The 13,791-nt window shown below is 33.8% G+C and overlaps 1 protein-coding gene across 1 annotated transcript; it reads left to right on the top strand.

Moving 5' to 3' along the window:
- The first annotated feature begins 466 nt into the window (after window positions 1–466).
- Window positions 467–9,033, top strand: LOC145611241 (protein trichome birefringence-like 14). Its single transcript, XM_081666551.1, has 6 exons — window positions 467–615; window positions 1,563–1,785; window positions 3,636–3,767; window positions 4,315–4,419; window positions 5,087–5,282; window positions 6,926–9,033. Exons 2-6 carry the CDS (start codon window positions 1,635–1,637, stop codon window positions 7,764–7,766), a joined length of 1,425 nt encoding a protein of 474 aa, XP_081522677.1. The 5' UTR covers window positions 467–615; window positions 1,563–1,634; the 3' UTR covers window positions 7,767–9,033.
- Window positions 9,034–13,791: the final 4,758 nt, after the last annotated feature.

Genomic DNA, 13,791 nt, shown 5'->3' with positions numbered 1-13,791 from the left:
TTGTTAGTAACAAACGACAATCTATTAACCCTTGGTAGTTCAAAATACCATGAACAGTTGTTTTGAAGACTATATAAATGATTTTTTTTTGAGATTAAGACTAGATAAATGAATCTTTGTTTTTCATATTGTTTTAGTGAATGTAATTTGACCACTTAGCTATGGCTAATCATGAAGAAAACTGGCTATTCTTTTTCTCACATGATTCGAGTCTAAGCGTATAGCAATCTGAAATTTTCTAACACCATTAATAAAAATTCCTCTTAGGTTATCTTCGTTTAAATAAAAAATTAGTACAAAGTGGTTCCAAACTTCCGATTATTATACAATCACAAAATCCAAAATTGTACTGTACCTTAGACCTAACTACCTAATACACCAAGATTACCAACTACAAAGTATATGAAAATTGGAATAATTAATTAGATATGACAAAGATAAAGAACAATAAAAATGATCTTAATTTGAATCTTTCTGTTGCTTACCTCACTTTCTTTGGTCGAAACTAAAACGAAACTTTCAATTTCTGACATCCCGCATTTTCTCTCTCCTCCTTCAATTCTCTTTGCTCCTTACTTCTCCAAACTTCGATCTCCCAGAATTCCTCGCATTTAGGTATTTCACTTTCTTAATCTTAGATAATTTGATTGCTTTTACTTTGATTTTACCGATTATATCTAGATGATGAATGTAGTTGTACTATCTGCTAATTCTAACGATTGTAATTGATTTTTTTTTTTTTATTTTTTTTAAAATTTTGTAGATCCAAATTCCCAAATTGATTTACTCCATTAGTTTTAATTTTCTTTGATTAGCATTATTTTTTCAACTTCTTGTTAATCTTCTGGTGATTTGTGCTTTTTTTTTTTTTTTTTTTTTTTTTTTTTTTTTTTTTTTTTTTGATAAACCCTTGTTTTTTTCGTTTTTTGAATCATGGAAGTTTAGGTGATTATTGATTAGTTCACTAATCAAGTTGTTAAGTTAGAAAAATTTGAAAGAAAGATTAATTTGGTGTTTACTATGCAAATGTTGAGTTTATCTTTATAAAATGGTGTTCATAATTTGTTGTTGTACACTTGGAAGTATTCTATGCTATAGGATGCAATTCAGGCAAGCATACATTACTTGAATTACTGGATTAGTAAAATGTCGTAACAAGAATTCGATGTTTAGGGTTTGTTTGGTATTTCTGCAAGTTTTCAGTTTTGAGATTTTAGAAGTTACTTGCTTAGGTTATGATGTAAGGTGTATTATGAAGTTAAAATTACTCGTACTAATCATACCGACCATGTTAATCTTGAATACTGGCGACCGAAACTAGAAACTGTGGATTTGTTTTCAAGATAACTACTGAAAACTCACAATGATAACATCATCAATACAATGATAACGAACATTTCCTAACTGATGGATTGGGATTTTAATTTTGTAGGATTTAGTCAGTTAGATGTGTTGTGCATATTCAAATTTCTATTCCAATTGAATATGGTCAGGTAGAATAGTAATGGTGTCATTTGGTATGATAACAATAATAATGATTGGGGATACATTTGTTGTTTCAGTATTCATCTGGGTGATCCTAGCTAGTTGATGGGTCGATTTTGATCTTGGCAAAAAGGTTAAGTGACGAGAGGATGAAGGGGAGTATTTTGAGGCTGAGGGCTACAAAACTCTCTCTCATCCTCATTACTGTAGTTTGCACAACGTTTCTTTTATGGGGATGGGACAAAACTCCTTTCCTTGTTTCATTACTTCCCAAGAGCCAAAACCTTAAACTCTCTCCAGGTTTGCTTCTGCTACTTTTCTCTTAACTGGCATTTCTTTTTGACACATTCTTTTATCTTAACTGGCATTTCTTTTTGATACATTCTTTAATTTTTATGTACTCACTCTGTTTGTATCACTATGAAAGTTGTGGAATGCAAGCTATCTTTGACTGCTTGAGTGGACTGTTAAGATTCTCTAAATGCATTTTTAAATTACTTAACTTCATTTGTTTATCGCTATTTTTATGCTAAGTATTTGGGTTTCTTTTATAATTCTCATATAGCAATATTATTAGGCGACTTCATGTGCAGTAGTTTGTTAGTTTCATGGGATAAGAATGATAAAGCTCAACTTTCATGGCATGTAGGTCCAAAACAGCATGAAATTACAAAATTACTCTGTATTTTGTTAAAAGTCAGCAAACATTGATATTACATATCTCATCAGCATGTCATGCTGATGTTAACATGTAGTTGCATAATATAAGAAAAAGGAGAAATTGTAAGGCTATATCTGTAGGCCTATAAAATCTGGAACCTAATTGTCTTACTGTATGAACACCTTATTTGGTTAGTATGTGGCTATTTGCTTAGTTATCTCAGGGTATGCGAGCCATTTAAAGCTGCTATTCAAATGCTTCAATGAGAGGGTGAAACAAATTACAAATATGTATTCAGTATACAGATTGCTTTAGCTATTGGGTGCTTCTTGTGTAGGAGCTCTTCTTTTCCCCCACAAAATATGTTTATTTGTCATATGTAACATATTAACTGTGACTGCCCAGACGAGGCATCAGCTGTCGGCTTGTATGTTGCACTAATGCAGCAACATGCAGCAGCAGCATGGAGCTGAATCAGCAGATTGCCTCGTCCTTTTCTCTCTCTTGTTCGTAAGCCGTCTTCCAACAGTCTTCCTTTTAAAACAGGGGTAACTCCACTGGGATTGGTGGATCTGTATGGCGTATGTGATTGATTGTTTAGGCGACAAAACTGCACTACTGTTAATGAGCCAAACGTGATATTTTATAGTCATTTATAATTGAACAATAAAGTTAACTGCAGAGAATATGGAATAAAACAAGTGATTTGCTAAATTTAAATCAACTAAAAATGGGATTAGAAGAGGTTGTTACATTTGTAATAATTGGAAGGACTATGAAAAATTAGTTTACTGTGATACCCTTCTTATGAGGAAGGTTCCATATACTCCTTGCTTCCCAAAAAGGTTGTGAACTTTTCTAACATTAGATGTCCTATAAGGCCATATTTTACATATTATTTGATTGAAGTTTTACACAGGCGAGATTGATACAAATATATGTTAGTGATTAATGGAACTTTGTGGAATGAGTCATGAGTGCTTATTTTTTTTTTCTTTCCTCTTTTTTTTTTTTTTTTTTTTTTTTTTTTTAAGCTTAAACATTAGCTTGGTTATTGGCATTTTTCCTTCCTGCACCATTCGCATATCATTTATATGTTATTGTTAATACTTTGTTTTCTTATTTTTTTTTTCCTGCATGATTGCTTATGTTTTCCTTTATTTTATAAGTCATATTGCAATATTTTATGTACTTCTCAGAATGATATTTATAATTCTCTGCTACAACTCTCAGTATTAGGTTTAAAATATGTCCACTTACTAATTTTTATATGGATTAACACTTCGTGTTACTTCTTTACACCCATCCATTTTCTGTTTTGTTTCTTTTTGTAACTTCTGGAAACTCCTGTCTGCTAATCTTATTTATATTTATGTTACAATACATTTCTACCTCCTTAGTTTAGACCTATTGCTTGATTCAGACGGATTCATCTTCTTGTTATTGTCTTTGGTTGACTTATTATTTCTTTTTGGCCCTCGTTGCACAGATATATTCATTGGTTCCCCTATGAAAAACAATTCTTCAGAGCCAAAGAAGAAGGATGCCGATAATTTTCCCTATCCTGTTAAAAATGAGACATCAGATAAGCATGAAGGATATGACAAAAGAAGCAGAAGAGGTAATACAATCAAGGAGTTGCTTAGATGTCACATATTTATAGTTGGTAGAACACTTTGTTTAGGATTTCTGTTGAGAAATTAATGTGGTTAGAATACATCTGCTTTTGGTTTTGTTAGTGAAGCTTAAAATTGACTATTTTTCTACTTTTAGCTTATATGTTTTACATCGATGTGCACCTTCCATATTAAAGGATGAAGACTGCAAATTAATATAGAGAGTGTAAAAAGATCAGTGAGTGTAAGGCAAAGGTGAATAAAGAAAGAAAGGTTGTGTGGAAAGGTTTAAATGTTGTGGGCTGAGAGGGGTAAGATGGTAAAGGGGTTATGCCAACACAGAATGAATTACAGCGAGTAGAAGGAAAAAAAAAGGAAGTAATTAGAACAAATAAAAAAGATGGTAGTATATTTTTCTTTTGGATGTATGTGAGCTCTTTTTGTTGGTGTTTTATACTTCGTATTTGTTTTTGGACTGACACATTGGATGTTTCTCTTTATATAGCTTATATTTCAAAGGAATTAATCTGTTTATTGTATACACTTGTGCAGAGGATGGAGAAAATTTTAAAGAAAAACTCAGGGACTCTGTGAATACTAGCTCTGTGGTTACCGGCAAGAAGAAAGGCAATGTATCATCTCAATTTAAAAACCAAAGTATGATGCAAATCTTCCGGTCATATCATTTATTCCCTTCTTTAATTGTGCAAGTTCTCACCAGACTTGAATAGTTTATCTAACTTACATTGGAAAATGGTATCCAAAATTTTATTCTTACTTGGCGTTGTATATCCGGTTTAGACTTTAGACTGCTAAAGATAGCATTTGGTATTTGATTTTTGAGATATCCATTCATACCATGGGTATGTAAAGCTTATTGGGCTGTCACCTAGTTTAAAGCTATAATGCTTATAATTTCAACAGTCTAGTAACTTGTCAATTTTGAAATTGACTTCGTGGGATGCTCATTTGCTTGTTGTACTTGTTTATGATTTGACCCACAAGGCTAGTTGCTATACTCTTTTGGGCAAGAAGAAGTTTCAATTTTTCATTTTTGTAATATTATATAATTTTTTTTTAATTATTTAGTTTTTAAATTAGAAAAAGAGTTCTAATCTGGAGTGTTCAGATGGGTTGCCCTTCAGCTTTCTGATTTTCCCTCTCTTGCAAACAACTGTAAGAGAACTATACATTAAATAAAAGAAAGCTTTCAGGAAGAAAATGATTAGGAAATTTGCTTTTTTATCCTTTGATATTATCATTTGCTTCCAGTGGTATATCCAAATCAATTATTTTCTTGGATGTTTCTGTGTTCAAATTTCAGCCTGCGATTTTTCCAAAGGGAATTGGATTGCAGATGATAATCGCCCTTTCTATTCTGGAGGTCGTTGTCTGCAATGGCTGTCAGAGATGTGGGCATGTAGGCTGACAGATCGAACAGATTTTTCATTTGAAAAGTTCCGCTGGCAACCAAAAGATTGTGAAATGGAAGAATTTAATGGAAAAAAGTTTTTGAGAAGGTATCATCCTCTTCACATTTTTCCTGTAATGCAATTCTCCCTCCTTAATAAAATCTAAGTTAAATAGTATGAGTTTTTATTGTTTATTATTTTTAAAAAATATCTTTTATTATTTCTATTGAAGGGTGTGATGGGAATGTCTGTGGTTGTCAATCTTGTCATCATGTGATTCTTTGTTTGTCATGAATTGGAAGCCTTTTCCATTCACATGTGTCTTCTCTCTAGTATGAAACATTTTGAGACCAATTTATTTTGGTGCTACTTTTACTACTTTCTGAACAACTAGTATGTAAATACAAATTTTGGGTAAAAGATGGTATTTAATGCAGTTTCAATCGCCATAGAATGACTTTGCCCTTTGAACGTTAAAATTACTTATTATTTATTGTTGTATTGTCCTCTTTTTGAAAAAATAGGTAACTGAAGTTTTTTGATGATGTGCGATTATACTTGTAAATTATGGAGTTGGATTTTTCTCCTCAATGTCTTTTCGTAAGCTTTTAATAGATTAAGATATGGATATTCTTTCTCAACAACGTGTTTTAATGAAGTTTAGAAATGGCAAAATTTAATCCAGCATTTAGACATTTAGAGAGCGTTTGGTAGACATAAGGTAAAGGGAATGGAATCAAGAAAGGGATAGAGTGGGAAAAGAAAGCAACGCCCTTTGATATAACATGTTGTTTGTATGACATAATTATCTTCTTTCTCTTCTCATCCATGATCCACCACTTCCTCCATCATCAGTTCACCCGCCTTGATGTTTCTTGCTACACCTCCACCACCAGCACCCTCTTCCATGTCTTTGTCATCACATTCTCTCCTCTTATATATTAACCACCATTGATGGTAATTTTTAAGGTATTAAAGGTCAAATTCGAATGTAGAAGCTCCCGGTCTGAAAGCTTTCATGGTCGAAGATCATCTAAAGCTGTAAAGTTGATGGTAAAATGAGGTCTTTTTTTCTCTTGGTCTTTCCCTTAAATATTTAGGGTTGTGCTTTTGGGTGGTCAATGGTGGTTGTTGAGTAGGTGAGGGTTGGATTTCAAGGTGGTGAGGCTATTTTTGGGTGGGTGGGGGTAGTTTTGGGCTACATGATGGTTGTTTCGGGTGAGAAATGGTGGTTTAGGCATTGGTAGGGCATTTTCGGCAGGGCGGGGCGGTTTTGAGCGGATTTGGTGGTTTTGGGATAGGTGAAGGTGGTTTCAGGCATGGGTTGGGGTGTTGGGTTGGGGTGTTGTGGTGGTGAGGAAGGTGGCTGGTGCCTGGTGGGGCATTAGGTGTTGGTGACTTAGGGAAAGGGAATTCAAATACCATGGGGCAGGGGGAATGAGAGTAGATGACTTTGGGGTAATTAAGTGGGGAATGGGAATGATCATATTGACCTACCAAGCATCAACTATGGTAATCGTCCTTGTTGATTCCATTTCCCTTTCCTGAATACCCTCAATAGCATCATTCCAATCCCAGGAATTTTTCTATAATTATCCATGTCCATATTTTAAAGTCATGTCAGTGCGTTCCTTGTTCGTTCTTTCTCATGGTTTGTTCCTTTGACTGTGGACTAAGTGCCCTATTGGTATTACTTTAAAATACTATGGTTTTACCATCTTATGTTGAACCTGTTTCATTTGGTGCTCCAGGATGCGGAATAAAACCTTGGCTTTTATTGGGGATTCGCTTGGCCGACAGCAATATCAGTCTTTAATGTGCATGGTATCAGGTGGTAGGTTAAGGCATGATGTCATTGACGTGGGTAAGGAATATGGTCTAGTGAAAGCCCGGGGTGCCATACGACCTGATGGATGGGCTCATCATTTCACACGCACGAATACAACTATCCTTTTTTACTGGTCAGCATGTCTTTGTGACTTGCAGCCTGTAAACCCATCTGACAAAAATTCTGAAGTTGCCATGCACCTTGATCGCCCTCCATCTTTTCTTAGCCGCTACCTTGATAAATTCGATGTTATAGTTCTTAATACTGGACACCACTGGAATAAGGGCAAGTTTGATGGAAATCACTGGGTCATGCATGTGGGAGGTGTACCCAACCCGAACAAGAATGTGGCAGAGGCGAAAAATTTCACAGTCCACAGTATAGTCAAGTGGGTGGACTGTCAGCTCCCACAGCATCCAAAATTGAGGGTTTTTTATCGTTCTCTGTCCCCACGACATTTCTTCAATGGAGATTGGAATTCGGGTGGGACTTGTGATAATATTAATCCACTTTCTAAGGGTAAAGAGGTTCTAAAAGAGGAGAGTGGTGATCCAATAGCTGCTTCGGCAGTGAAGGGGACAAATGTGAAATATTTAGACATTACAGCTCTTTCCGAGCTTAGAGACGAAGGTCATATATCTAGGTATACTATCAAACCCAGGCAGGCATCTGGACAAGATTGCTTGCATTGGTGTTTGCCTGGGATTCCTGATGCATGGAATGAAATCCTTTTTGGCCATCTTTCAGCATTAGGCAGATTTTAGAGTATGATGAGTTACACAGATTCTTCAGCTCACCTCAAGTACTTTGTGTTGAACCCTCAACACTAATGTGGCCAGTGGGTATGAGCAATTCATGCTTCATTTTGGACCAAATACATGGAACTTTTTCACAAGATAGTCGAGTGACATTCTGACACGTAATTCTATTTGACATAAATACACTAACAGAGGTCAGTACCGGAAAATACGTCCTTCAGCTTTATGACAGCTTCTGGGTTTTAACATGAGGCATGCAGGAGTATACGCCCACACAGCCAAAGTGGTTTCCTGAGTGGCTCTTTGTACTTCTGGGTCACTCTCATCTTCAATGATTGTTTGGTGGATCCGTGGGTACCGGAGGATGAAGCATTGCGTGGAGAGAAGCGGTCGAGTTTGCACTTTAAATGTTCGGATAAGGCGGTATCTGGGTGACTAGGAATGAAGAAGTAATGGCAATGTAGTGGAAGATGCTGCGGGTATACTTGAATATGCTAGTTTGTACTGGGTAAATGTGATTTGCAGATTCTTTTTGAGTGGCATCTATTGCTTCAGCTCTTCTCTTCCCCTCATTTCAGTTTCGACTTGTATACTAACACATTGATCTTGATTTATGTTCTTATTCTTTGGTTAATTGAAAAAAATTGTCATGATATCCATTTTTCCTGCCATGATCTTACGGATATTTGAATTTTATTACTCGTAGTATTGAATTTTTTTCCTAGCTGATCAGTTTACGCCACGTTTAGCCAAGGGAATGTCTTCAGGAGGCGAGGAGGGTGATGATCCCACTTTTGGGAAAGTAAAGTAAAATAATCACGTGGAATTTTAAGTTTTTAACTTTACACTTGGCTTTTCGAATAATCTATTATGGATGTCAATTGTCAAATGTTTTTTTTTTAATTATTATTTTTATTTATTTATTTATTTTTTATTAAGAAAAATAAGGAAAGTATGAGTTTTTTCAAATTTAGACTATGATCTCTCTAACAGAAATAAGGTTGGTTTTTTTTTTTTTTTTTTTTTTTTTTTTTTTTGTGTTTAGAGAGCCACAAGGATGGAGATGAGAATCGAGTTCGGGATCCCACCTGGAGGGAGCTCTAACCACTTGAGCTATTCCTCACTCTATTTTTGGATATGATTTATAATGTTATTGTGAACTTTCATGGATTAAAAATTAAAGCTATGGTTCCTTCAAAAAAAAATATATAAAATAAAACTATTATTAAATCAGACTGAAAAAAAAAAAAAAAAATACACTTTGCCAGATTCATAAAAAAAAAAAAAAAAAAATATGTCATACGGATTAATATTACAAGATATCGACATGGCTTTTGTGAATTATCATGGATTAAACATTAAAGCCATGGTCATAAGTTGTGAAACTTGACTCTTAGAAGACAAGTATTGCATTTTTAAAAAATTTAATGAAATGTTTGATGATGGGTATTGGAACAATAAAACAACTCCCCTAATAATTGAATCCTGCTATACCTTTCGTGAAAGTATTGTGTAGAACGGACTCATGTGAGTCCGGTCATACAAACTGAAAAAAAAAAAGAAAGTTTAATTGCCCGGAATTAGATAATAATGGTCAGATATTAAGTTATATATATCAGATATTAGATTAAAAGTGTCAAAAATTAAAAAATAATGTTCAGATATTAAATTATAAATATCAGATATTAGATTATAAGTGTCAGATATTAGGTTTTAATTGTCAGAAATTAGATTATAATAGTCAGATATTAAATTATAATTATCAAATATTAGATTATAAGTGTCAGAAATTAGATTATTATAGTCAGATATTAGACACTATTTATCAGATATTAGACGAAATTCCAATAGAACTACATCGGTACCTTCTGACTTTCACTTTCAGAGCCTTTACTAGTAATAGGCAATAAAGGTTCACCTAGGGATGGCAATATTAAGTGGATATCCACGAACCCGCTCCACCCGCTATAAATAAATGGACGAAAACCCGAATTAAATGGATGAGAAGCGGGTGACGGATGAAGCGGGTGATGGGTCGGATCGGATGTGGATGATACTTTTTTCACCCGCTAACCATCCACCCACCCGTTTAACATATATTATATTTTTTAATCTAAGAATTTTAATAATAAAATATGAAATGTGCAAGAAAATTACTTTTTTTTTGTTGCAAATTAATTTTTCAAACAATATATTGTTATTATTACATTTTGTATTAATAAAATAAAAAAATTGTTGTACAAATAACCGAAAATTAGAGTTTATGTGAGTTTTTTTCCACTTTAATACTCATCCATTAATCATCCGCTCCACCCGTTTCATCCGCGGATGATGGACAGACGGATATGGATGATGGGTGAAGCGGATGACGGATGGATGTGGATGGAGCGATTAGAGTAATGGATGGATGCGGGTGAAGCTCCACCCGATCCGAATCCGATCCATTGCCATCCCTAGGTTCACCCCAGAAGGAAATATTACCCTCGTAATCTTCTTTGCTAGATTTCTCGGGGTTATCGACTTTCATCTTCTCCTCTGAATTAAATAAGGAATTTGCTGAAATGGCTTCTTCAAGTTTCTATTTGAGGTCGAATAAGGCCTTTCTTTCGCCGTCTTCGCCCCATTTCTCAACACTAGTAGAGACTTGAAGTCGTTGAAGAGGGGTAGGATCGTCGTTTATAGCAAAAATTGACGGAGTATCCGGCGAATGCTCGATGGGTCCTTCTTCCACACGGCGGTGAAGAGCAGCCATGGTTGAGAATTGGGGCGAAGATTGGCGGAGAGAGAGTGGATTGAAGTGGGTTTGTGGAGGAATGTGAGGGGGAGGGTCGCCGGCCGCCGACAGGGACTTAGGTAGTGGCATTGGGTGGGGATGAATGTGTGCACTATAAACCGGACTCACGTGAGTCCGTTCTACGCAAAACCTTCTCATTTCTTCCTATTTCATTTCTAACCTTACTTGTAAAAGAAAAAAAAAAGGTTACATATCCATTCAATCAATGCAATTCTTTAATACACGAAGGCCCCGTTCTTTAGAGCTGCTTTGCTCTGCTCTGCTCTGCTTTGCTCTGCTGAAATCTGCTCTGCTCGGCTCTGCTCTGTTTCAATTTGCTCTGCTCTGCTCTGTTTCAATTTGCTCTGCTCTGCTTCAATCTGCTCTGCTCTGCCCTGCCCTGCTCTGCTCTGCTCTGCTTAAAAATAGTACTTAAAAATAGCTGCTTCAATCTGCCCTGCTCTGCTTCAATCTGCTCTGCTCTGCTCTGCTGAAATCTGCTCTGCTCTGCCCAGAAGCTCAAAAGAACAGGGCCGAAGTAACATATAAACACTCATCTACTTCCTCTCATCTTCTTCCCCAGATTATGGTTTAGAAGTAACATATAAACAGCATGAGAAAATAATTAATAGTATAAGATAGAAAGTGACAATGGATTGTATGATCTGTGCCATTGGCCCATGATGTACAAACGTTACCAACTTCCATTTATACAATTGGAGTGAGGACAACCAAATCACCCAATAGTAGGCCAATTAAGTTCAATCAACATCCAAATTAATGAAAAATATCTAATTCTAAAACAAAAGGTTTGAAAACAAAAAAGTTAATGCCCACTAAAATGTCAATTAACGACAAAAAAAGCATTGCCTCAAACAAAAAGGTTGTTATTGCATTATATAAATCAATAAAAAAAAACTTATTCCTATTACATTATGCATCAACTTTAATTTATTTTTATCCAATGAAAATATACTTCTTCCGTTTTTTTAGTTGACATGTTTCTTTAATCACGTTTGCCAATTCACAAATTCAACCATTAATATCGTGAATTACAATAAGCAAGCTTAAGCTTTTGGTTGAAGCCCAGGAATATGTTTTATACTCTATCACAAATTATGAAAGGTTGATATTTTGAATATATATATATATATATATATATATATATATATATATATATATATATATATATATATATATATATATATATATATATATATATATATATATATCGTGACGAATCTAATAAGATCCTATACGACTATATTTTTCATTTTGTATGAAGCACAAAACGCGGTCAAAGGGGAATGAGTGAGTAATGCTAAAGTTAAAATATATCAACTAATAAATACAGAGGTAGTAGTATAATACTCCCTCGTACGGAGTATATATATACTACTATATACTATCTTCATTTCTTTAATTGACACCTTTTTTTTTAGCACGCTTGCCAACGCATTATGTACATTGAAACGATGATTCAACTAAGATTCCACTAAACTACGATTTGCAAAATATAACAAAAGACAGTCAAAATATAGTTTGTAAATAGTGTAAAGTCAAATAATAAAAACCGAGAAAGTAATATAATACGTACTCAGTTTAGTTTGATGGTTGGAAATAGTCGAAATACTAGTAGCATAATACTTTCTCTGTTTTTTTAGTTGACACATTTCTATTATCACACTTGCCAACACATGTTTTTAACGCTTAATAATTTCAATTATCAACATTGTAAAATTATAAAAAGTGGATATTAATAAAATATACATATAGACGATTCAAACAAAATCTTACATGACTATATTTTATTATATCTGTAAATCACAAAAACAAGTCAGAGTGTAGTTTGTGAATAGTGTAACAGTCAAACGGTGTCAACTAAAAAACGGAGGAAGTATTATTATTGGACACGAGTATAAATACAAATATAATTTGGCGACGTGTTAATCAATCATAACATCCACATGTGACAACGCGCCATTAATTGATAAATTTACCGGTATTCACAATCCCCGCGTTTTCACATGACTGTTCCATTGATCAAGTTACCGTTATGCGTTAACGTCATTTTGAAAAAGATACCTCACCTCCTCTCACGTGACCATAACGTTACTCTATTCCAACGGTCACCTCTTTGTTTTGCTCATTCTTTGCTTTTCTATCTTCATTTTGACAAAGTATATGTGTTCATCTTGGAAATTGGACCTTCAATTTAATTATGATTAGTGGCCTTACCAAGATTAGAAGATACTTGATTTTGCTTAAGGGTAAATTAATGATTACACAATACTTCTACACTATCGTTAAACTATTTTGATTTTCACTTTGTTAAATCATAATTTTGACCATTAAATACTCCCTCCGTCCCCAAATGATAGTCCCTTATGGCCTATTTTTAGTCCTAAATTGATAGTACCATTTGCTTTATTCAAGTACCATTAATATCATTTTTTTTATCAAAATTTCCTCCAATTACAACAATATTTGTGCAAATTTAACTTTCCCATGTAAATTTTGTTTTTCAATGTACTTTTATTACTTTCTCTCTCTACTATTTTACATACCCAATGTAAATTTATCTTTTCAATGTAATTTTACTATTTTTATTTAATTTTCTTAATTCCCGTGATTTTTGCCCATAAGGGACTATCATTTGGGGACGGAGGGAGTATTTAATTATTTATTTAAGGAAATTAACAATTTTTTTTATTAATTATTTAGTGAAATTTTAATGGAATAAAGAAGGAAAAGTTAAAAATTTCCTAATACATAGGTCAAGAAAAAACATTAAATATAATGTCTAAAGTAATACTCCCTCCGTCTTTTATTGATAGTTTCTTATGACCAATTTTAAGTCCCAAAATAAAGAACGGATAGATTAACATACATAAAGTGTCATACTACCTCAAATCTTATTATTTACAATAAAGAGATATTATTTGTGAGACAAAATTTTTTTTTGTTACAAACAATAATAAATGGAGGTAGTACATACGGAGTAATATATTAATACTAATAATATCAATTAATCTATTTAATTACCGTCATGGACAAACCATTACTACAAAGTACCAAGTACTCCATAGGAAGTAATCTCTAATAATTTCATTAGTATTTTTTTTAAGGGTAATGCTATATGTAGCTCTAAGGGCTATATAAATATATATGCTCTTGAAAATTGTATAAATTAGGAATTCATGACAAAAACACTCGCAAATCAGTGTAATTGGTGTTTATATTTTTTATTTCTTAACT

This window comes from Chenopodium album, chromosome 24 (genome assembly GCF_948465745.1).
Source record: "Chenopodium album chromosome 24, dcCheAlbu1.1, whole genome shotgun sequence".
Classification (NCBI taxonomy): Eukaryota; Viridiplantae; Streptophyta; class Magnoliopsida; order Caryophyllales; family Amaranthaceae; genus Chenopodium; species Chenopodium album.
Note: the sequence above shows the minus strand (reverse complement) of the source record. Positions and strands in the feature narration are given on the sequence as shown.

What these genes read in the sequence shown, in the direction of transcription:
- LOC145611241 (XM_081666551.1), top strand. Translation starts at nt 1,635, where the DNA reads ATGAAGGGGAGTATTTTGAGGCTGAGGGCTACAAAACTCTCTCTCATC. An exon ending in TGACAAAAGAAGCAGAAGAG is followed by an intron (nt 3,768 to 4,314) that starts GTAATACAATCA and finishes ACACTTGTGCAG; the next exon opens with AGGATGGAGAAAATTTTAAA. An exon ending in ATCTCAATTTAAAAACCAAA is followed by an intron (nt 4,420 to 5,086) that starts GTATGATGCAAA and finishes TTCAAATTTCAG; the next exon opens with CCTGCGATTTTTCCAAAGGG.